The following is a 22188-nucleotide window of genomic DNA, read 5'->3' as shown; positions in this document are numbered from 1 at the left end:
CGGCCCAACAAGTAAATTTTTGGGCTAACTTTCAGCCCATCTTGCCTTCAGCAGCCCATGAGTAATAAAAAAAAATCCAACATTCACACTTACACAAAGAGAGCCATGCTTCCATAGTTCCATCATCCAACTTTTCACACTTTACCATGAGTAATGAAAAAAAAATCACAATTCACTATGAGTTCCTGTAAAATTTTTTGTGAAATAGCAATTGAAGAAATGATTTTACTTCCTATAAGGACAGGACAGCAACAGAAGGACATGCAAAGTAAAGCAGCTCACAGGTTACACACTTAAAAAAAGAATAAACGTTTTGAAAGAAATTATCCCATGGGAAATCCAACTAGTTGACGACCCGGCAGTTCCTCCTGATCTCGCCATTGGCGCCGGTCTTCACCTCGATGTTCGCCATCTTCACCATCGCCCTGGAGAACTTCTGCTCCCACAGCCCGGGGACGAACGCGTTCATGACCACCGCCACCGTCGTCTGCACCGACCTGAGCAGCACCGCGTCCGACGTGAAGAGCACGCTGTGGTTGAGCACGTTCCTGTAGTACTGGTTGTCCAGCCTGACCGGCGTCACCACGTCCTGCGCCACCGTGGGGTCGTTGGTCGCGTTCGGGTTGGCCGGGCACTGCCGCCTCAGCTGCGCGGCCAGCCCAGGGTTCATGTCGGACGTGGACGCGTTGAGGCGGCCGTCGCTGACGAAGGGCGAGCAGTGGGAGCGGCCGACGGTGTGCGCGCCGGAGAGCACGACGAGGTCGTCGACGTCGAGCCCCTTGGCGGCGAAGCTGGCGGTGAGCTCGGAGAGGTTGAAGGACGGAGGGGGCAGGAACTGGAGCGCGTCGCTGGAGTTGGACACGCGCCCGTCGCGGCGGCCCGCGGGCACAGTGAAGTTGATGTTGCCGTTGCTGAGGACGGCGCTGGCGTCGCGGGCGGCGAAGGCGAGGATGTCGGCGCAGGAGACGTTGCCGGGGCACGCGGCCTCGAGCGCCGCCTTGGCCGCGTCGATCACCTCGAAGCCGCGAAGGCTGGGGAAGTTGGGCGGCACCGCCAGCTTCTCCGGCTGCGGGTTCGCCGGCGTCGGGTCGAGCAGCACGGAGCCGTCACATCCCTATAGTTCAGTATAGCTCAGTATGCTGACACGATCACAACTGAAGAACACGTCCACATCGATCGAACAGGCGAACGCATGTAAGCTAGCTTACCTCGACGAAGCAGTCGTGGAAGAGCATACGAATGAGCCCCGCGCCAATGCCAGGGTTCTGTCTGACCGCGTTCTCGACGACGCCCCTCACGATCTCCTCGGCGTTTTGGCACGTGCTGTCGTAGAAGCCGACGGCGAGGCCGCCGGCGTTCGGGCTCGGCGTCGGCGTCGGGGTCAGGTGCGGGAACGGGATTTGGATCGGGATGTGGAAGCCGGAGCCTGAACCAGAGCCGGAGCCGGGGTTGCCGTAGTCGGCTTGGCACACCACTGAACCGAGCAACACCAGCAATGCCACCACGGCAAGCTTGGCCATCGCAGATCGTCGAGCACCAGACGCTAGTCTGAGTAGTGTTGGCAGAGGGCTAGCTGATGGATGGGAGAAGAAGTGATCAGTGATGAGTGGTGAGGAGAGCTGCCGGCTCGCACGTCTACTTATAGTCCGAGGAGGGAGGCGGCAACATCCGGCGGTTGGAAGAATGTGTGTGGTCTGCTGGCCGGTCGAGTTCTTTAGCTCGGCGTTCAGCAAGAACATGGGAGGCACAGCTCAGTGGTTGACTTCGGCGCGATTTAATATGCTTCTTGTCAACGTTGTTGGCGTCTCATTGGCCTGAGCATAGCTGGGCGTTGGCGGTGCTTTCTACGGCTGTTTCCAGGATAAGTTTGTCTGCAGTCTGAACCTGATGGTGCTGAAGAATTGGAGAGAGAAAATAGTAAGTTGGAGATGCCTTAGCAATTATAGTTCCATGGTTTGCGTGCAGCTACCAAGCTGGAAAATGTACGTCGGATTAGAAATACATGCATGGTTTTTTTACTAAATGGAGAGCCTTAAGAGTCTCCCTGTGGTTTACTATTAGTAAGGTAAGATGCGAGGATGATAGGTGCTAACGACCCGTTTTAGTCACTGATCGATGCGCAGTGATCATGATCGGCCACCAAGAACTCATTTTCCCCTTTTCTGTTTATCAGTAATTCAGAGTCCGAAAACACGAGGTACATGCGTTTAGGAGATGTTATTATCTGAAGACGGTTAATCTATAGTTCCGATCATGCTTCATGCAACATGGTGCCTTGCTATGTAGAGCTGGCGTTTTATTCTGATGGAACCCAAAACATGGGCTAGCATATTTTCTCGCCTCATTCTCGTTACTATTGTTTGTGCTGGAGCACCAAAATTTCGTTGACTACTCAAAACTTGGTATTATACCGAACATAGCAGCCACATCTGGTGGGGATGCCAAAAAATTGGTTAATATTGTGACCAATAACGAACCAAACACAATCTAAAATTCCTAGCTTTTGGATTCGCTATCTTTAAAAAACACAATACATCCACAGTTCATATACTTGCTATCAAATCACTACAAGAAATGGGTTGATCTATACCGAAAATTTTATGACACATTTGTTCTCGTCATAGATCTATGACATTTCTGGTTGAAAACATCATAAAGTTTTACATCCGAGCAAATTTAGTGATAAAGTTACGGAACGTCATAAAAGTTGCCACTATAGCAAAAAGGAAATCGTCACTCGTTGTTACATGGTGGTTTTGTGATAATATAAGATCCGCGAAAACATCATAAACCAACCAGGGTCTCACATGTAAGTTTAAACTGATAAATAGGGCGGTAAAATAAAATGGAAAACGTGCTCCTCCCATGGGTCAAACCTATTACCGATCGAATGAGAATTCATTACCGAAACCGATCGAACCTGTGACCTCTTGATTGTGCTGAGACAGCACTACCACTGAGACATGAACTATGTGTGTTTTTTGGATATGATAAATTCTATATATCTTGCTTCTAATAAGTGTGGTCCACATGTCAGTTGCAAGCCCAAGCATCGGCTAGATATTTCTCATTTCTCAACACGGCACACACTACTACAAGAGACTCACCGGCACCATGCTCCTGTTAACTGTGGCAAAGACTAGAGCTAGCGTCGGTGCGCAGATATGCAATGGCCCGTGGTGGGAATGGCGCATCCTAGCGACGACGGGAGGAGGAGGAGCTACGGTCAGGTCAATCCCCTTTTTTGTGCCGCTACTTTCTCCTATCGTCCTAGGGAAGGGGCTTTCTGGATTTGGGGATCTGGGTTGAAGATACTAGATTCCGATTTCATCGTACCCTTAGATTTGCATTCCAATTGGTGTTAGAAGTTGATAGACTATAGTTTATGAAGTACAAAACTAAATATTGATTTCAAGCTACAATGACTTTGGTGATGCAGTTAGTTTGTAATTTGATAGGTTCTTGCATTTTACTAGCTTCTAGAGGTCCTTGGAGTTATTGGTGGCAACAGATCGGGGTCTCCTGACCGTGATGTTATTATTGTGGATCCTGAAAACAACTGCGCGCATGAGTATGCTCTCCAAGTGAGGTATGATTGGATATTTGACAACCCTAGGCATCGGTATGCATCCTGCTGCGAGGTAAACGATAACTTGTTTCAATTCTAAGAAACCTTGCTTGTACTCTTGATGTTAGTGTTGTAAATGACGAATTGTATGAACGTAATCGGTGTCTGCAGCCTGAAAGGATTAAATGCGTGGCGTTTAAGTGGGTTGATCCTGAAGGGGTTAAACACAATACATGCACAGTTCATATATTTGCTATCAAATATAATTTATGCTCTGAATTCCATGATAAGTTATGCTCTATTCCTTTAGACAAAGATGCATAATTTAATTATGGTCACACTATTTAGGGATGACTACCATTTATCACTAATATTTGGAACAATCAGAGCCACAAATAGTTGGTCAAGGTTGTAAAAAAATATATTTGCCACTCAATTAAGAGGGTGTGAAATTGTTAAATTCAGATGTATGGAGCCTATGAAGCATTTTTTCAAAATCTAGAAAAAGGTTTGTTTTTTTACAAGAACAAACTTGTGCACTCTCACACTAGAGTTGCTATATTTTTATGATATTGGAACATTATATTTATATATTTTCAAAAAAGTTGAAAAGGTAGAATTTTATTGGGGGATTTTCTATTTTGTATTAGGTTGTTGCTTTTGAGGCTCACAGAAAGTTGGTTGTAAAGAGGTATTCATGATGATCATTCTTGTTTTGAAAATCTTGAGAGGAGGTCCTTCCTAAAAAGTTAAAGATCTAGGAATATCTAAATTGAAGAATGAAGCATGAACAAACTAGTAAAGAAAGATTAAGCATCATTAATTGAATACATAAGTTGAGATATGCCATGGTTCAAATATTTATGGATGAGTATTTGACAAGTGATCTGAGTTTGGATTCAATTGTAAGATTCTAGGATTGCATGTGCATCTCAATTATGATTATGGTTGTTTATAATTTAATGCTAACACAAACAAATTGGTGACAATGTTGGAGAAGGAAATGTATTTTCTTGTCTCTCATGCGATGTATGTCAATGAAGTTGGTGGCAATGAGGAGGAGGATCAAGGCTAAGTGGGAGGCTTAGGGAAAAATGCTCTGGATGTTCAGTGAGTCATGGGTGATCTGCACCACACGCATGGAGAGGATAAGAAGGACCAACATATGATGAAAATGGACATGATTGAACTATATTCACAAAAAACTATATGATATTGCAAATGGCCGGCATGATGGTTAGAGAAGTAGCAGAAGGAGAGACATTTTGGTAGTCATGATCAAATACTTTGACATAGAAAGACTTCTTTATTGTGTAAGAATGAGGTTTGATGGTTAGGCTTTAGAAGTGTGGGAAGGATGGAGGTGCACACTGGAATCATAAAAATTGTGCAAAGGCTAAGCAAAGTGGAGAAGATGGCAAGTGTGTTGGATCATCTAATGGAAAAATATGGATTGCAATGACCTTGGGGTATAACATGTGTAGTCCAAATGAAGTGGTTCTTTTAGGTTGGTCCAAAATATCTCTATGAATACAAAGAGGACTGGTGTTAGAGTTCCTTGAGGAGAAAATATTTTTTGAAATTCACAAAATGGTTGGAGAGTGGAGAGAGAACATGGAAGTGGTTGGGCTATGTATTTAAACCTTTTTTTGGGATCATCATGTGTCTTTTAGTGAGAACAACTTGTGTAACCATACATGTTAGGTCCTAAGACGTGGAAGATCAAGATTGAAGAAATCATCTTCTCTATCCCTTTTGCAAAATTTCCTCACAATTAATCTCTGCCTCCCTTGCATCTCCATTCAAGTGTTTGGAATTTTCTTTCCAATTTTATTTCTGAATGAGATCTTGGAGTGAGCAATATTGTGTGAGGTGATCTTTTCATGACATTAATTGTTGCAAACTAACATGATCAAGTGATTATCTTAGAAATTCTTATGGGATGCCTAACTGGATGAAGGAAAAAAATTCCCCTTAGTCTTCTTGTTTTCTTAGTGATTTTATGAGCTTAACTCATAGGAATATACATTAAATATGTGGATCCACTTAGGAAGCGTCAGTTTATAAGAAAAGAAAAATTGGTTCCATACATTTAACTGTGTTCCCAGTGATGCTCATTGGTCCTCGTGTCTAAATTCTTGCAGTGCTCAACAACTAGTTTGTTTCCTAAATTGAATCTACATCTGCGATGGCCTGCTACATCGGTACGAGTATGGCTAGCAATGTCATTCCAGATGCCTACAATTCCAATATCACAAACTATTTTGTGTATATGTGCAGCTCCAACAGCGACGCTCTTTCAGTGCCACTGCATGCCCTCAGACTTTCTCCCGACTTTGTTTGCATGGTTATTTATGCTTCCAGCTAGTACAATAAGGACATGAAAGGATGCCAACTGACTCTTTACAAGATCATTCAGTACTAAGGGATTGATAGTTAGTTTTAATTCTCAGCTAGAACAGTTGGTGGGTTATTATTTGGCTCCTGTGCACTTCCTCTCCCTTATAACACTAAAGCTAATCATGTTTGTTAGCACAGAAGATATATGCATATATCAATGATGTGCTTCAATGGTCAAATCCCCATGTTTATAGTTGATAGTTCATGAATATAATACCAGAACAAAGTACATTAGCATTCATGTAATGATTTTAAATTATCTAGTGCGTGACATATGATCGTAAATAGAAGTACAAGACGGGTCAAATTCCCATTTTCAGTTCATCATTCGTATGCATATAATAATACGAGAGGTACATTAGCATTCATGAAATGAATTATGTAGTGCATGACATATGTTCATACATTGGTTAATTAAATTGATTACCCTCAATATAAGATGTACACATGGGTTTAAATTTTATGTCATTTGTAATTAATCTGTTTAGGCTTTAAGAAAAACTCCAATGTATGTGCCAAGAAGATAAGGATGGAAGACCAAACTTCATTCCAGTACATGTTCCAGTCACAAAACAATTTTTTCTAATAAGTTTACTTAAATTATTTATGTTTGAAGAGTTTTAAGCTTGGTTATTTGAATCTAGTGGGGTGTTGAGTGGCATTTTGTGTGTATTGTAGTATTGTTCTTCTCCATGTTTTAGAGACTAGCGAAAAAGTTGCTTTGTTTTGTTCTATGTGATTTACTTTTATGAAAATCTCAAGCTGTTGGTAGTTTTTCTCCAATAGAAAATATATGCTATAATGCTTTTTGTTTTGTATAAGTAATATAATACGGGCATGGCCGGATGAAAATGGGACCTTTTATTTTCCAGTTGATTGAAAGTGTAGCTCCATCCGTTCAATCAATACAACTTATCTATATCATCTAAATTCAGCACAATGATTCATTCTTCTAGTTTAGCGCATGTGATGTCTTCTCCATGATAGACATCTTATTTTTCCTCCTTTATCCCTTGTCTCGTTCGATCTCTAGTAGTTTACACACTCCCCTTACCGGCACGTCCATTATCCACTCGCCGTGTCGCCACTACTCCACGTACCACCGCTGGTCCGTTTGGCTCCCGAGCTAGGGTTAGTGGATAACCTCGACCCCTGAATCCCTCTCCTGACCATGGGGATCCAAGATGATAAAAGAGGGTTGGTTGAAGTTAGTACAGAAAAAAAATTAGATGACCTAAAATTAGGAGAGGCAACAAAAAGTTTTACATAGCCCATGAATGGAACATGGATCATTCTTTCAAGACACAATGGTGTTTCTACAATATTTATTTTCAATCAACAAACAAAAATGTTAATAGGTTCATGAAATAATCTTTATCTTTACCTAATACTAAAGCGAGTAATGTTTCTGCACAAAATTTTGGTTTGGTCCAACTTAATAAGGCTAACAGATGGGCCACGTCTCGTGCTTGTTCACAAGACACCATCCCGGACACAATAAGAACACAAATAAACAATATCCTCACACACCAAGAAGACGAGTTGTATACGGACAAAGCAAGAACACAAACTGATCTATATTCAAACACAATATGAGATCATAAAAACGATCAAGAAGAAATTTTATAAAACCTAAGAAACCGAATTGTCAGATAGAAATCGACGAAGTCGGCACAGGGCTACTAGCTCGCTTGCTGGTGATGGCACATGCACCTCCGTGCTGACGCTCGTCGCTGCATGAGCGCCCACGCCGTGCACTAGGCCACCGACTTCTACACGGCCACCGAGACTGTTGTAGGCCTCTGTGTGGGTCACAAGATGTGGTAATGCATCCCATGGTGCTGGATTGATGGATCAGCTGGGCCGGGCCGCTGCCGTCACCCAGGATGTGCGGGATGCCCAAGTAGGCTATCGCTGGTGACACCCTTAACGAATCTATCGTGTGCTGGGGCTGAGCTACCGAGCTAGCAGCAGCACCTCCCCTCCCTCCAATCCGCTTGTGGCGCTCTCCCCTCAAGCTCTCTAAAATTAATATTTACATGATGGGCGGTGTTGCTTCGTATTACATCGTCCATTAATTTTATTTTGTGCTGTAACATGATTGATAGGAACTTGCTTTCCCGTTGTAACGCATAGGCATTGTGGCTAGTAGTATTAAGGGGGTGTTTGGCAGCACTCTACTTCAGAAAAAACAGCTTCACTTCACCAACTCCACAAAATTGCCTGCCACATCCAACTTCACAAACTCCAGCTCCAATAAAAACGTGGAGCTAGGGGTCAGATCCACATTTTTCCTGGAGTATCTCAGGGGTGCTCCAAAATCATTAGTTTCAGAATTCCTCGTGAAGTTTATAGATGGGCAAAAATATACTATTTTTATTAAAACATCAATAAAAACACAGATCCAGCAAAGCATACAAACCATCCATGTGTACAAATAAAGCGCACTAAAAATGTATAAAAAATCAAAGCAACCATGCAATGGAAGAATATGAACATGTCATTCGGTAACCCAATGCAACTAGTTGACGATCCTGCAGCTCCTCCTGATCTCGCCGTTGGTGCCTGTCTTCACCTCGATGCGAGCCATCTTCACCATCGCCTTGGCGAACATCTGCTCCCAACGCCCAGGGGTCACCGCGTTGAGCAGCACGGACACCGCCGTCTGCCCCGAGTTGAGGAGCGCCGCGTCCGACGTGAACAGAACGCTGCGGTTGAGCACATTCTTGTAGTACTGGTTGTCCAGCGTGACTGGCGTCACCACGTCCTGCGCCACCGTGGGGTCGTTGGTCGCGTTCGGGCTCGCCGGGCATTCCTGCCTTAGCGACGCCGCCAGCCCCGGGTTCATGTCGGACGTGGACGCGTTGAGGCGGCCGTCGGTGACGAAGGACGAGCAGTGGGAGCGGCCGACGGTGTGCGCGCCGGAGAGCACGACGAGGTCGTCGACGTCGAGACCCTTGGCGGCGAAGCTGGCGGTGAGCTCGGAGAGGTTGAACGAGGGCGGTGGCAGGAACTGGAGCGCGTCGCTGGAGGTGGACACGCGGCCGTCGCGGCGGCCCGCGGGCATCGTGAAGTTGATCCTGCGGCCGCTGAGGACGGCGCTGGCGTCGCGGCCGGCGAAGGCGACGATGTCGGCGCAGGAGACGTTGCCCGGGCACGCGGCCTCGAGCGCCGCCTTGGCCGCGTCGATGACCTCGAAGCCGCGCAGGCTCGGGAAGTTCGGCGGGGACAGCTTCTCAGGCTGCGGGTTCGCCGTGGTCGGGTCGAGCAGCACGGACGCGTCGCACCCCTGCCAGGCACAAGTCACAGCGCGTATAGTAAGCACATGTGCGCGCGCGTGCAAGCATACACAATGATGAGCGCCACCCTAAACTGAAGAAGTCCCAACACATGCATGCGTCGTCGTACCTGCACGAAGCAGTCGTGGAAGAGCATCCTAATGAGCCCCGCGCCAACGCCAGGGTCCTGTGTCACCGCCTTCTCGACTACACCCCTCACGATGTCCTCGGCGTTTGGGCACGTGCTGTCGTAGAAGCCGACGGTGAGGCCGCCGGCGCTCGGTGGCGGGGTGGGGGTTGGTGTCGGTGTTGGGCTGGGGTAACCACCGTAGCCGTAGTCGGCTCGGCATGTCACCGAACCGAGCAACACAAGCAAGGCCAGAACTGCAAGCTTAGCCATATCAGACCAGACGAAGAGCAGACACCAAGACAGAGAGAGCTAGCTCGAGGGGAAGGTGAAGTGAGTAGTGATGGACGAGGAAAGCTGCCGGTCCGCGCGTCTCTTTATAGTCCGAGGAGGGTTCGGGAACACACGGCGGTGGTTGAAGAAAGAATGTGTGTGGTCTGGTCGGTAGCGTTGTTTACTTCAATGTCAGCGAGAACATGGTAGGCACAACTTAGGATGGTTGACTTGTGATGCAATTTGTTTTGCACCGTTTGAACGTTGCAGGCGTCTCATTGGGCTGAACTTAGCTGGGCATTTGCCAAGACATAAAAGTTTGTACTGGAGATGTTTTTGCAACAGGCATTTGCCAAGATAAGTTTGTTTAATTTGTCCCTAGATTGGAGACTTTTGTGCCTCAAAACTTTGCAGCCAGAGTGAGTTGGAGATTCCTTGCTGGTTTTGTACGTAGAGGTAGCTAGAGCTCGACCGGTTTCTTGACGCAATGGACTAGTGCTGCAGAACTGATCTAATGCACGCCGTGATTTACGAAGGGTATGGTAAGATGCCGAGATGTTAGACGGCCGGAGAGAGTGAACTAACGGTCGGTGCTAACGGCTGCTGCTCCTGGACGGTGATCATGCATTCATGCTTGTTTGGTACGGTTAACGGAATAACGATTCCAGGCTCCAGCTTCGAACACCAGACAAAAGAAGGTCGCGGTGCATGGCAATTGACAAAAGGGCCAAGCTGGCAACTGGACAAACCGTGTGTGTGCGCGGGCGCGTGCTACTAGATTTTTGTCTTATCCGGCGCCAAGGGGAACGCCAAAGTGTGTGCATGGGTCATGGCCCGATTTCGTTTAAGCCTCTGGGGGCAAAGGGATGTTGGGCTTTTGGGCCAGCCTGCTGCATTGAAAAGCCCATGCTTGTTCGAAGACCACTATGAAGGAAACGCTCACACTCGCACCACTCTTCTACCTCTCTCCGGACTCTTCCCAACAGTAGCAAGAGGGCGATGTCCACGCGATTCGCTTTCCTCCGCTGGATTCGCCGGCTTCCCCCGGCCTCTGGTGGCCTATGTGCCGCTGGTGTGCTAGGGGAGCTAGGGGATCCGCTGGTGAGCTAGGGGAACCTACTAATAGGTTAGTATTCGATTCCTCTACGAGCTCTTATTTGCCAGTTGTGCCTATGATGTCTCTGGAGTCGTCGGCCTTGCAACCAAACGACATGGCCGCCGGAGGCTGGAAGATTGCTTGGTCCCTGCAAGGTGGTTCCATCAGCGGCTGCCTTGTGAGGTTAATATGCCACCTGCTCATGTGTACGGGCTGGTGTCTTTTGATTCCCCTTGCGGACTCCGGCTGGTGAGGCAACCGGTGTCGGATTTTGGTGAAAATGGGATTGCCCGGGGCGTTCAACGGACAAGAAACATGCTTCTAGCATGTTACTTATGGGCTCAAAATTTGAAGTCTCTTCGTCGAACCAAGTATCGGCCGTGAACTTCATTCTGGGTTTCCTTCTTCATTGCGGGAGGTGGAGGAGGACCGGACTGCGGCAACGATGCTCTGTAAAGGATCTATGTGTAATTTCCTTGTGAGTCAGGGGTGTCTTGTTAAGGGACTGGCTGTAATAGTTTTATATCAATAAAATCCAACCCTTCCCAAAAAAAAATGAAGGAAACACTCACTTTTTAATTTGCTGTGAAATTAGTGGTGAAAGGGTTTTGGCGGACTACGATGTAGATCAATCGTGGTCCAAGCAGGTCCAAACAAACGTTCTCATTTTTCGTAGTGCTGATCTCATAGTGAAGAAACCAGCCACCACGTTACGTACTGCTGATCTGCTCGGCTGCTGATTGGGCTGCAGGTCCTTGAGATTGAGGCCCGTTCAAACCTGCGCAAGTATTCACATTTTTCGTGAATTTTATGACTTCTCCTTCTGAATTGAGCATTTCCTTTTCTTTTTGTCCAAAACAAGTTCTGAACTGAACTAGCATAGTTCTTGCCGTTCTGTTGTTGGGATGTCTGATATTGAGGTTAACTAAATGCTGCTTGTGTGCTAGAAATTGATTCTTAATTATATGTTTCAGACTTGAATGGTTGATGGCACTGTTATGGTGTTACTTGACGATCAGATCAGCTGTAAGCGAATGCATATATAAAAATAAAAAATTATGGTCTTAAAATGGGAAATTTTCCATGTTCAGCCAAAAACACATTGAGCTTTGTCGAATCGTCTCGTCTTTAATTCAATCCAGTACATCTTCTGGAAAATATAATTCAGCATGAAAATCATCCAACCTCATCATCTGAAAATGCAACGAAAGAATCGAGCCACGTGCTTCTGAAGAAATAAAGCAACAGGCCATTAAAATGCTAGCTGCAACATGAGTGGTTAATCAGTAGGAGTGACTGCAAGTGGCAACTTCTCGGAGTCGGGGAATGTTGGCCGCCATCTGGATTCTGGACATCTGGTCACGGCTTGCTGTTGACGACGCGGCAGTTCTTCCTGACCTCGCCGTTGGCGGCGGTCTTGACCTCGATGGCGGCCATCTTCACCATGGCCTTGGCGAACTTCTTCTCCCACCTCCCGCGGACGAACGCGTTCTCCACGACCTTCCTCGCCGTCGGCGTCGACGTCAGAAGCGCCGCGTCGGAGTTGAAGAGCACCTTGTGGTTCAGGACGTTCTTGTAGTACTGGTTGTCCAGCTTGTCGGCGGTGACGACGTCCTGCACCACCGTGGGGTCGTTGGTGAAGTTGGGGTTCGCCGGGCACTGCTGCTTGAGCGCGGTGGCGAAGCCCGGGTCCATGTCGGAGGGCGGCGTGGAGATGCGGTCGGAGAAGGAGGAGCAGTGGGAGCGGCCGATGGTGTGGGATCCGGAGAGCACGACGAGGTCGTCGATGTTCATGCCCTTGACTTGGAAGCTGGTGATGAGCTGCGAGAGGTTGAAGAATGGCGGGGGCAGGAAGGCGAGCGACTCGCTCTCGAGCGACACGCTGCCGTCAAATCGCCCCGCGGGGAGCCTGTAGTCGACTTTAAATCCACTGAGGAAGAAAGCGGCGTCGCGGGCGGCGAACTGGACGACGTCGGCGCAGGAGACGACGCCGGGGCAGTACCTCTCGAGCGCGGCCTTGGCGGCGTCGATGACCTCGAAGCCACGCAGGCTCGGGAAGTTGGGCGGGCCGAGCTTCTCCGGGCGCGGGTTCGCCGGCGTCGGGTCGAGCAGCACGGAGCCGTCGCAGCCCTGGACGAAGCAGTCGTGGAAGGCCATGCGGATGAGGCCGGCGCCGATGCCGGGGTTGACGAGGAGGGCATTCCGGACGGCGTCCCTGACGATGACCTCCGCGGGAGGGCACGAGTGCTTGTAGAACCCGAACCTGAGCCGCGGACGAGCAGGAGGCGGTGGAGGAGTCTGGGCGGGCGGGCTTGGGCTCGGAGAATAATTGCCGCCGCCGTAGGACCCTGCCGCTTGGGCAGCGACGGCGCCGAGCAGCGCAGCCAAGATCAGGACGCCAAGCCTGGCCATCTTCTTCTGCTGCAGTGGTCTGAGTTGGACACTGATTCAAATTCTTCATCTGCACGTCTATTTATACACAAAGAAGTCAACAGAGGAATGTTGGTGGCTCTTCTTGTCTTAAATCTTGAAGGGCATGTTCGATAGCTCATCCCGGGATGCACGCGTTGGTAACATGCTGACACAACTCAGCAGTTCTTTTTTGGAACCTGACACAACTCAGCATTTGGTCGATCCCTCTGACTTTGCGGGATACCAAAACCAGATAGGCACCTTGTGGACACCAAGTGGAGAGGCTACAACGACAATGGAGAAGCGCTCCTATTCTGCCGCGGTGCTTAACCAACGACTCTCCTGACAGGACGTCGCGCACATTCCCAACAATAATTCCTACCCAGATTATGCTCAGTTATTGCCGAGAGTACTCAAATGGTTTCAGTTAGCTACATGCTCATGTTGGCACCAATAATGTAGGATTGCTAGCTCATCCATTTATTGAGTTGATTGGATGTTTGCAAAATTCGTCATCATGGTTGGCAAATAATGGACAGCAACGCGAAGGAGGGTGGTGCAAACACTAACACCAACACATGCGCACATAAAAACCAGTTCGATTTGTGCTGGTGATAAGAATGAGTAGGATGGTGACCTCAACAATTGAAACTCATTAAAATGAATTAAACCATATTTCACAAGGACATGGACAAAAGGCATGATATATTGTTTTCAATATATGACACTTTGACGGAAATATCTATAAATATTGACGGTCAAAGTTAAAAACTTTTACTTAGGAGAAACCTAGCTAGATGGATATAATTGAAGGAAGTGGCTTGGAAGAAGGCGAACTATATGGGATAATATGGCCTATCTGGCGCGGCATATATCCAAACTTTCATAATTCTTGGAGCTAGGTATCTGTAGCTCCAGAAATTCGTAGAATTGGAGATGTGGAAACAAAAGGACGAGCTATTTCGTTTCCACTCTAGACTAAAAAAGTACTCCCTCCATGGCATGGTATGACTTGACACGATTCTCTAAATAACACTTTGATCATTCTTTTATCTTATATTATATTATTTATGGTTGTAAACTTATAATCATTGTAGAGTATAAAGTTTATATTATAAAAATAAAAAATTAATAGTCAAATTATTGATAAAAATTGTAAAGTTTGTATCTTGATATGCGTGTGCGTCTTATAAATAAAAATGGAAGGAGTACTATCTAATTCATTTTGTTTAGCCTACAGATTTCAGTTATAGCGTGAATTGTATCGGTAATCTGAAGCCCCACCAAACGATGCCCGTACTACTACTGCTATTTGTTGGCAGCCACATAAATTTTAGTGAGGATTAGAGTCGCTTGCAATTGACTCATCCTCTCAGCATGTGTTATTCCAACTGACGACAAACTAGCGTGCAGGTCTTGAAAATCCACCCCTACATCAAAATTCACAATCTCAAAAAGGCAACATTCAGGTTCAGCTAAGAGAAAGGAGGTTTGTTGCATCATCCGATCTCTAATTCGGTACAACATCTTGCAATTGCAATACAAAGGTCCCTACTCACTAGCTAGTGTGCAGGTCTTGGAAAATCCACCCATAAAAAAATCACAATATCAAAAGGGAACATTCAGGTTCAGCCAAAAAAAAACAACGGAGCTTTATTGCATCAACTGATCCCTAATCCAATAGTACAACATCTTGCAATTGCAACACAAAAAGGAGAAACCATCCTAATGTTCATCTGAATGCATGCAAGGAAAGAATCAAACAACGTGCGTCTGAAGAAACAAATGTAAATAAAGATGCTAGCTGCAACATGAGCGGTTAATTATTAACTGCAAGTGGTAACTTGTGGGAGTCGTCGTGCAACGTTGTGTCGTCGTAGCTAGTTGACGACACGGCAGTTCTTCCTGATCTCGCCATTGGCGGCGTTCTTGATCTCGATGAGCGACATCTTCACCATGGCCCTGGCGAACTTCCTCTCCCAGCTCCCGCGGACGACGGCGTTCTCGACCACCTTCCTCGCCGTCTGCCTCGACGTCAGCAGGGTCGCGTCGGAGTTGAAGAGCACCTTGCGCCTCAGCACGTTCCTGTAGTACTGGTTGTCGAGCCTGTTGGGGGTGACAATGTCCTGCACCACCGTGGGGTCGTTGGTGATGTTAGGGTTCGCCGGGCACTGCCCCTTGAGGATGGTGGCGAGGCCGGGGTCCATGTCGGAGGGCGGCGTGGAGATGCGGTCGGAGAAGGAGGAGCAGTGGGAGCGGCCGATGGAGTGGGACCCGGAGAGCACGACGAGGTCGTCGACGTCGAGGCCCTTGGCGACGAAGCTTTGGACGAGCTCGGAGAGGTTGAAGGAGGACGGTGGCAGGAAGGCGAGCGTCTCGTTCTCCAAGGAGACGCGGCCGTCGAAGCGCCCCGCGGGGAGCCTGTAGTTGATCTTGTAGCCGCTGAGGAAGAAAGCGGCGTCGCGGGCGGCGAACTGGACGACGTCGGCGCAGGAGACGACGCCGGGGCAGTACCTCTCGAGCAGCGCCTTGGCCGCGTCGATCACCTCGAAGCCCCGCAGACTGGGGAAGTTGGGCGGGCCCAGCTTCTCCGGCCGCGTGTTCGCCGGCGTCGGGTCGAGCAGCACGGACCCGTCACAGCCCTGGACGAAGCAGTCGTGGAAGGCCATGCGGATGAGGCCGGCGCCGACGCCAGGGTTGTTCCGGATCGCCTTGCCGACGACTAGCTTGACGAGGTGCTCCGCCGGGGGGCACGAGCGCCGGTAGAAGCCGAACCTGAGCGGCGTACCAGCCGCAGGGGGAGGAGGGGTTTGCATCGGTGGGACCGGAGCATACGCGGGGACCGCGGGTGGTGCTGGTGCACCCTCCGGCGCCGTGCTTGGAGCTGCCGCAACTTTTGCAGGATACCCGCCATAGCCGTACCCACCTGCTTGAGCCGTCGCGGAGCCCAGCAGCGCAGCCAAGATCAGGACGCCGACGCCAAGCCAGCTGCTCGCCATCTTCTCCTTAGATAGGTGTTCCAACCCTAGACCTCCTCGTGCTCACTCGAACAGGCTATACGCTGCTAGCTGCTGCTGCAGTGAGTTGGACTGTTGGAGTGTGACGCTCATCTGCACGGCTATTTATACACACGGAAGTCTTCGGGCATGCGGAGGGGTTGTTGGTGAGTTCTGGAACGGCATGTTCCGGGATGCACGCGCTGGGAACATGCTGTCATGCAACTCGGCATTTTCTGAAACCAAGCACAACTCAGCAACTGATGATGATCGTCGTGCGGTCGCTAGCTCTGACTTCGGGGGCTACCCAAGCGGGCGCCATGTGGAGCAGTGGACATCTCGAACACTACTGTAGGATGGATAGGTTTCTCTCTTCTATCGCAGTGCTTAATCTAGTTCCATGACAGGGGGTCCTGCACATTCCCAACAATAATTCCGGTGTAATTTATGCTCAATTCTTGCCGAGAGCCAAATGATTCTAATTTTATTTTTCAGGGGATCGGAGTCAAATGCTTTCAGTTAGCTACATGCTCGCACCGACAACAATAATGTTGATTGTTAGCTAATATATCCACTAACTAGTAGGTAGATTGGATCTATGAAAAGTTTTGTGGTTATGATTCCCGAAATGGTCTGCAACAAACAAACATCTAGAGCCACACATATGTACAATCTTTCAACCAATGTGCATCTACTCGTACAAATGTTTCAAGGTTACAATGGATCTATGAGAAGATTGTGTATTTACAACTACTACGTCCAGTCAAAAGAGAATGACGATGTTCAGACAAGGATAGTTAGCGCAACGGCATGGTTTTAGTGACTGGAGGTAATATAATTGAATAAACATCAACGGTTAGATAGAATTTATGGTACACAAACCGTTGAAGCTGACCTAGGGTAAAAAGAATACCCAAAGAAGTCCATAAGGATTTTGTTTTATGAATTACAATGAGTAGATATTTTTTCTTTACAAAAGGCACACAAAATTCTTGGTAGTTTCAGAAATAATACATGATCCTTTACATTTCGATGAGCCTCGTTTTTAAGAAATTCATGGAATAAAGGTGAGTCCATAGGCAGATGTATCAAACTCAAATAAGGCCAAAGATTGATACAATAATGATTTATCATAATATATAAGTCAAAAGGAAAAGGACGATGGTGAATGAAGCTCTACGCTCAAATACTGGATAAGCCAGATTCAAGCAATAAACTCAGTACAAGGACGAGGACGCCGAGCAAAGCCATCGTCTGCTAGCTCTCGCACTTGCTGCTTCCTAAGCTGCTGCGGCAGTGAGTTGGAGTGGTACGTTCACCTGCACGGCTAGCTACTTTGTACACGGGGAACGGGGAATTCAGAGGTCGGAGAGTGGTCTTGGACTTTGTTGGTGAGCTTCTTATTAATCTGGAAATGTGTTAGAGTATATTTGTTAATTGTAGATATATGTATTTGGGGAAGTCTTGCCTCCTCAGTCTTGTACTCGATATAAACCGGCCGAAAAGCTCAATGCAAAACAATCAATCTATTATACCCAATTCTATTCCTTCCTACAAAATGAAACTGCACGCATGTTCTCTAGCTCATCCCGGGATGCACGCGCTGGGAACATGCCTCGGCATTTTTCTGAAACTAAGCACAACTCATCAGCATCTGAATATCTGATGGATCACTCTGATTTTAGGGGCTACCGGACCATGAAGGCGCCATGCATGTGGGGGTAGTGACCGATGGTCTCGCTCACTGTAGCATGGATAAGCAAAACTGCATAAGCCCCCTCTGTTTCTGCCGCGGCGCTTACACTCTCATGACAGGAAGTTGCATGCGCACATTCCCAACAATAATTCTCGTGTAAATTAGTGGAGTAGCTCCATTTCCTGGCTTCCTACCGGAGTCAAATGCCCTCAGTTAGAGTTAGCCACATGCATGCTGACACTGACAACTTGGCATGTCAAGAGAAACGGAGTGGCAGAGACGACGCTTCTTCGTGCGAATTTGCTGCGAGGTATTTCGTGTTTCAGGTTTTCGCTTTTCAGCAGCTGGCTAGGCTAGCCCCGAAGCATCGGAAGATGATGCGCACAAGTCACAAGGACGACGCATTGCTGACAAGTGCTAATTTGCAATGCTGCTGCTGTCAGGCATAAACAAAACCGTCATAGGAAATTTGCACGGATTCATAAGAGGATAGCCGAACTGAAACCAGTATTTGGCGCACCGGCGATCGTTTAACAATGCACGGCAAGGATCATTTCATCAAACAAAAAAAAAGAAACAATAATCTAGTGCAGCGATCCTTAATCCATATTATTACTGGATTATTGGACTGATTGGGTCCAAGATTTCAGAGATGGCCCAGAAGTGGTGTTAATCATATCGACCATCTCGCTGCAAATTGCATGCGCTGCTTACCGACCGGTAGTTAGCTCATCGATCGGTACATGGGCTCGCACGTGCAGTGTCCCTTCTACTGTGTAGATCGTGTTCAATTCTTTCCAGTATAGGGTATAGGCGTATAGCAGATGCGCAGAATGCGGCAGGGAAACTGGGGAAGCTTCTGTTTTGTGCGTGTTAATGTACTGCTAGTACATTAATGTGACATTATCCTGTTTGATTAATACTCCTACTACATGGTACTTTTGTAGTAAATGTCGGCTATGGTTAAATACTTGAGTAAGATCATCCGCTCAATTTGCAAGGTGTAACTGAACTCATATCACAACCATTCCATGCACAATTGCACATACATGGGCTGAACTATATATGCCACAATGCTACATGTCTGGCTTGAGAGAAGTTGGAAAAACGATACACATACATGTAACATGGTTGGTGCAGTGGGTGCTAGATCCGGATAGGCCTGTTAGTGGGGCGGGGGCAAATGGGGATTTCGGGTCGGGTTATTACGTGGGGATTCGTTTTCATGGGTAGTTGCGGGTTTAGAGGCCAGCGGCTCGGGGCGGGTTGGGTGCTGCATTTGCGGGTCAGGATGGGTTAGAACACCTGTGCCACCGCCGAACGGATCTATCCTACCTCGCGTAGCGCCGCAGCGGCTCACGCCTCACGGAGGTGGCTTTGCGGGCGCAAGAAGTAGCGCCACCGCCGTCGGCCGCTGGCTGCCGCCGCTCCTGCCGCCGGCTGCCACCGCTCTTGGGGGCACGCAGATCTCACGTGGGGCGCGCAGGGCTCACGGTGGGCACGCAGATCTCACGAGGGTGGGGCTCCACCAAGGAAGGCGGCGCTGCCGCCGGCCACCGCCGCTCCCACGCGACCACCTTCTCGACGGCGAGGTAAACCTCCTCCAGTTTACCTCCTCCTCCCGCCACTCCCTTCCCTTTTTCTTCCTCACCGACTCACCCCTTCCCCTTGAACAGGCCGCAGATCTGCGGGGAAGGCGCCACCGGCAAGCAGCCTGGGAGCAGCGGCAACGGCGACGCCCCATCCACGACTCTACGGACAGCAACGACAAGCTGTACGTCCCAATCCCTTAACAGAAAAATGTGCTAGAATTAGCAAACATTGCACTAACTATATCCTAAAGCACAGTAGACCTTTAGCTTTCAGCAGACCTTTAGTTTTGCTTTAGTAGGTGCATACGGCAGTTTATCTTGCTGTTTATATGCAGTCCATCTGCTAACTGGTGGTGCAATGGTGCTTCGCAAACACCAAATAAAAGGGCACCAGTTTGGGAGTATTATGAGCCGGATTTGGTCGAGATAGATAGTGTCCTAAAAGTAATTTGCAAGTACTGTGGAACAAAGTTGACTACGAATAGAAAATCAGGTACAAATAGCTTTCGAACTCACATTGCAGAGCATTGCCCCACAGTCCCTAGTGATGATAGGAACAAATTTGTCGCTACAATGAAGAAAAAAACTGTAGATGGTTCATTCACCTTTAATCAGCAGAGAAGTCGTGACTTGATGATTGCATTGTGTGTTAGAGCTGATGTAGCATTCAATAAGTTTGACGATGAAGGGTTTGAGTCTTGGATGGAGTCATTGCAACCTGCATTTAGATGCATAGGGCGACAAATGATTCGTAATGAATGTGTTGCTAAGTTTGAGAAAGCAAAGATAGAATTACAAAGTGAACTTTAGAGTCTTAACTCTCGCATATGCCTCACATCTGATCTTTGGACATCAAACCAAAAGTTGGGATATATTTGTGTGACAACTCACTATATTGGCCCTGATTTTGTTTTGAAGAAAAAGATAATTGCATTTAAGGATCTGAAGTATCCACATACGGGTGTAGCTATTGAGGAAACCATTACAGCTGTTCTGACAGATTATGGTATCAAAGAGAAGATGTTTACCATCACACTCGACAATACAACAAATAACAAGGCAGCTTGTGATCTTTTGCAAGAAAACGGAAAGTCTAACATGTTATTTGGTGGTGAGCATCTTCTTGTTAGATGTTGTGCTCATATACTCAACATTCTTGTCCAAGATGGTATGGACATCGTTAGTGCTATGATAGAGTTGATAAGAGACCTAATTTGGTACATTAACTCATCACCATCGCGTATCCAAGATTTCAATGAGATAGCTCAAAGGGAATGTCTTGCGGCAAAGGCTGGTTTAGTCCTTGATATTCCCAACCGTTGGAACTTAACCCATGCCATGATTATGGAGGCAGTAAAGTACAAGATCGTCTTGAAGCGATATGCCCAAGCAAATCAGCAACCATTTCCAACTGAAAATGAGTTTAGCAAAGTTGAGTACATTGGTGAGTTCCTTGGAGTTTTTGAAGAAACTACCTGGATAATGTGTTTTGTATCCATCAAACTCTAAATAGTCCAGAATGGTACAAGGATGAGATTATCGCAGATTTGGCAAAAGCAATGGAGAGAAAATTTGATAGTATTGGAATGGAAATTACAATATGGTCCTTGTTATTTGCAGCATACTTGATCCAAGAACAAAAGTTGACTTCTTAGACTTCTTTTATAAGAAGGTGTGCAAGAACTTTATTGACATTGACTTGAGCAAAAATCTAGCTAAAGAGTGGCTTCGCAAGTATTTCAGGAAGTATGAAGAGGTTATTAAACAAAATGATAGAAATGAAGTATCACAAACCGGTGCGTCTAGGAGCATGGTGAACCGTTCTCCAGTGCTAGTTCTTGGAAAAATAAGACTAGAACAAGAATTTGCTGAATATAGGTATCAGAGGAGAGGGACTTGGATTGAAAAATCAGAACTTGATGCATATCTAGATGAACCACCAGTGAGAACAGATGAAAATTTTGAAATTCTGACTTGGTGGAAGACAAACTCCCACAAGTACCCTGTGATGTCAGCGATGGCACGCGATTTTTTAGCAATTCCACTCAGTACCGTTTCTTCTGAATCAGCATTCAGTTTGAGTGGTCGGATTCTTAGTGACAATCGAAGCTCAATGACGCCAGAAACTCTTGAAGCTTTGGTCTGTTGCAAAGATTGGTTGTACAAGTATCCCACCAATGAAGGTAATTTTTATGTGTGCTAACTCTTCATATAGTTAGCAGTCTGCTAGATTTGTAGAATTCTGTTGCAACCACTGTGAAAAGTAGTAAAAGGTTTATTTATTGCTTTGTATGGTTCTGATTGTAACTGACATGCCGACGTGGCTTTATAATTGGAATCACTATCTTGTAGTATCTTTCATGAGACAGTGCTAAGTTTGATTCATGATTGTATCTTTCATGAGACAGTATCTTTCATGACAGTGCTAAGTTTGTATTTATTCATGTTAGTTTTATCTATTGTTCACTAAAATTTAGGGTGCACTTAGTTTTCAGATGTATAATCGAGCAAGTTATCAAGAACTTCAAGGTTCAACTAGTTTCAGTTCTATAGAGTTCTTAAAATTTGCATACTTTTTACTGCTCTTGTTACTTGTGTACTGATGAAAAATAATCTCAACAGTTGATCTTGTTTCGTTTGCTTTCTCCCCAGGGCTTGCAGGACAAGATCAAGCTGGTGGCCATTGATCTTCAGGACAAACCAGCTTGGTACAAGGAGAAAGTTTACCCACAGGAGCTAGGAACTTTGTT

At 46.9% G+C, this 22188-nt stretch overlaps 4 protein-coding genes across 4 annotated transcripts; all 4 read right to left on the bottom strand.

The window, feature by feature from the left end:
* Window positions 1-89: 89 nt before the first annotated feature.
* LOC117845279 (peroxidase 2) lies at window positions 90-1734 on the bottom strand. Its single transcript, XM_034726253.2, has 2 exons — window positions 1209-1734; window positions 90-1114 (listed from the first exon to the last, which is right to left on the bottom strand). The coding sequence occupies exons 1-2, from the start codon at window positions 1518-1520 to the stop codon at window positions 344-346; spliced, it is 1083 nt and encodes a 360-aa protein (XP_034582144.1). The 5' UTR covers window positions 1521-1734; the 3' UTR covers window positions 90-343.
* A 6590-nt stretch (window positions 1735-8324) lies between these two features.
* Window positions 8325-9705, bottom strand: LOC117845996 (peroxidase 2). Its single transcript, XM_034727093.1, has 2 exons — window positions 9377-9705; window positions 8325-9257 (listed from the first exon to the last, which is right to left on the bottom strand). Exons 1-2 carry the CDS (start codon window positions 9644-9646, stop codon window positions 8490-8492), a joined length of 1038 nt encoding a protein of 345 aa, XP_034582984.1. The 5' UTR covers window positions 9647-9705; the 3' UTR covers window positions 8325-8489.
* A 2145-nt stretch (window positions 9706-11850) lies between these two features.
* Window positions 11851-13198, bottom strand: LOC117845528 (peroxidase 2). Its single transcript, XM_034726586.2, has one exon. It carries the CDS (start codon window positions 13152-13154, stop codon window positions 12102-12104), a length of 1053 nt encoding a protein of 350 aa, XP_034582477.1. The 5' UTR covers window positions 13155-13198; the 3' UTR covers window positions 11851-12101.
* Window positions 13199-14781: 1583 nt separating this feature from the next.
* On the bottom strand, window positions 14782-16262 carry LOC117843063 (peroxidase 2). The gene has a single exon (XM_034723625.2). It carries the CDS (start codon window positions 16151-16153, stop codon window positions 15035-15037), a length of 1119 nt encoding a protein of 372 aa, XP_034579516.1. The 5' UTR covers window positions 16154-16262; the 3' UTR covers window positions 14782-15034.
* Window positions 16263-22188: the final 5926 nt, after the last annotated feature.

Source organism: Setaria viridis, chromosome 2 (genome assembly GCF_005286985.2).
Source record: "Setaria viridis chromosome 2, Setaria_viridis_v4.0, whole genome shotgun sequence".
NCBI classification, from domain to species: domain Eukaryota; kingdom Viridiplantae; phylum Streptophyta; class Magnoliopsida; order Poales; family Poaceae; genus Setaria; species Setaria viridis.
Note: the sequence above shows the minus strand (reverse complement) of the source record. Positions and strands in the feature narration are given on the sequence as shown.

Bases quoted from the DNA above. Each gene is read 5' to 3' on its own strand.
- LOC117845279 (XM_034726253.2), bottom strand. From the start codon at position 1,520: ATGGCCAAGCTTGCCGTGGTGGCATTGCTGGTGTTGCTCGGTTCAGTG. The intron at 1,115-1,208 runs GTAAGCTAGCTT...ACTGAACTATAG, and splicing joins TCCACGACTGCTTCGTCGAG to GGATGTGACGGCTCCGTGCT.
- LOC117845996 (XM_034727093.1), bottom strand. From the start codon at position 9,646: ATGGCTAAGCTTGCAGTTCTGGCCTTGCTTGTGTTGCTCGGTTCGGTG. The intron at 9,258-9,376 runs GTACGACGACGC...TGTGCCTGGCAG, and splicing joins TCCACGACTGCTTCGTGCAG to GGGTGCGACGCGTCCGTGCT.
- LOC117843063 (XM_034723625.2), bottom strand. From the start codon at position 16,153: ATGGCGAGCAGCTGGCTTGGCGTCGGCGTCCTGATCTTGGCTGCGCTG.
- LOC117845528 (XM_034726586.2), bottom strand. From the start codon at position 13,154: ATGGCCAGGCTTGGCGTCCTGATCTTGGCTGCGCTGCTCGGCGCCGTC.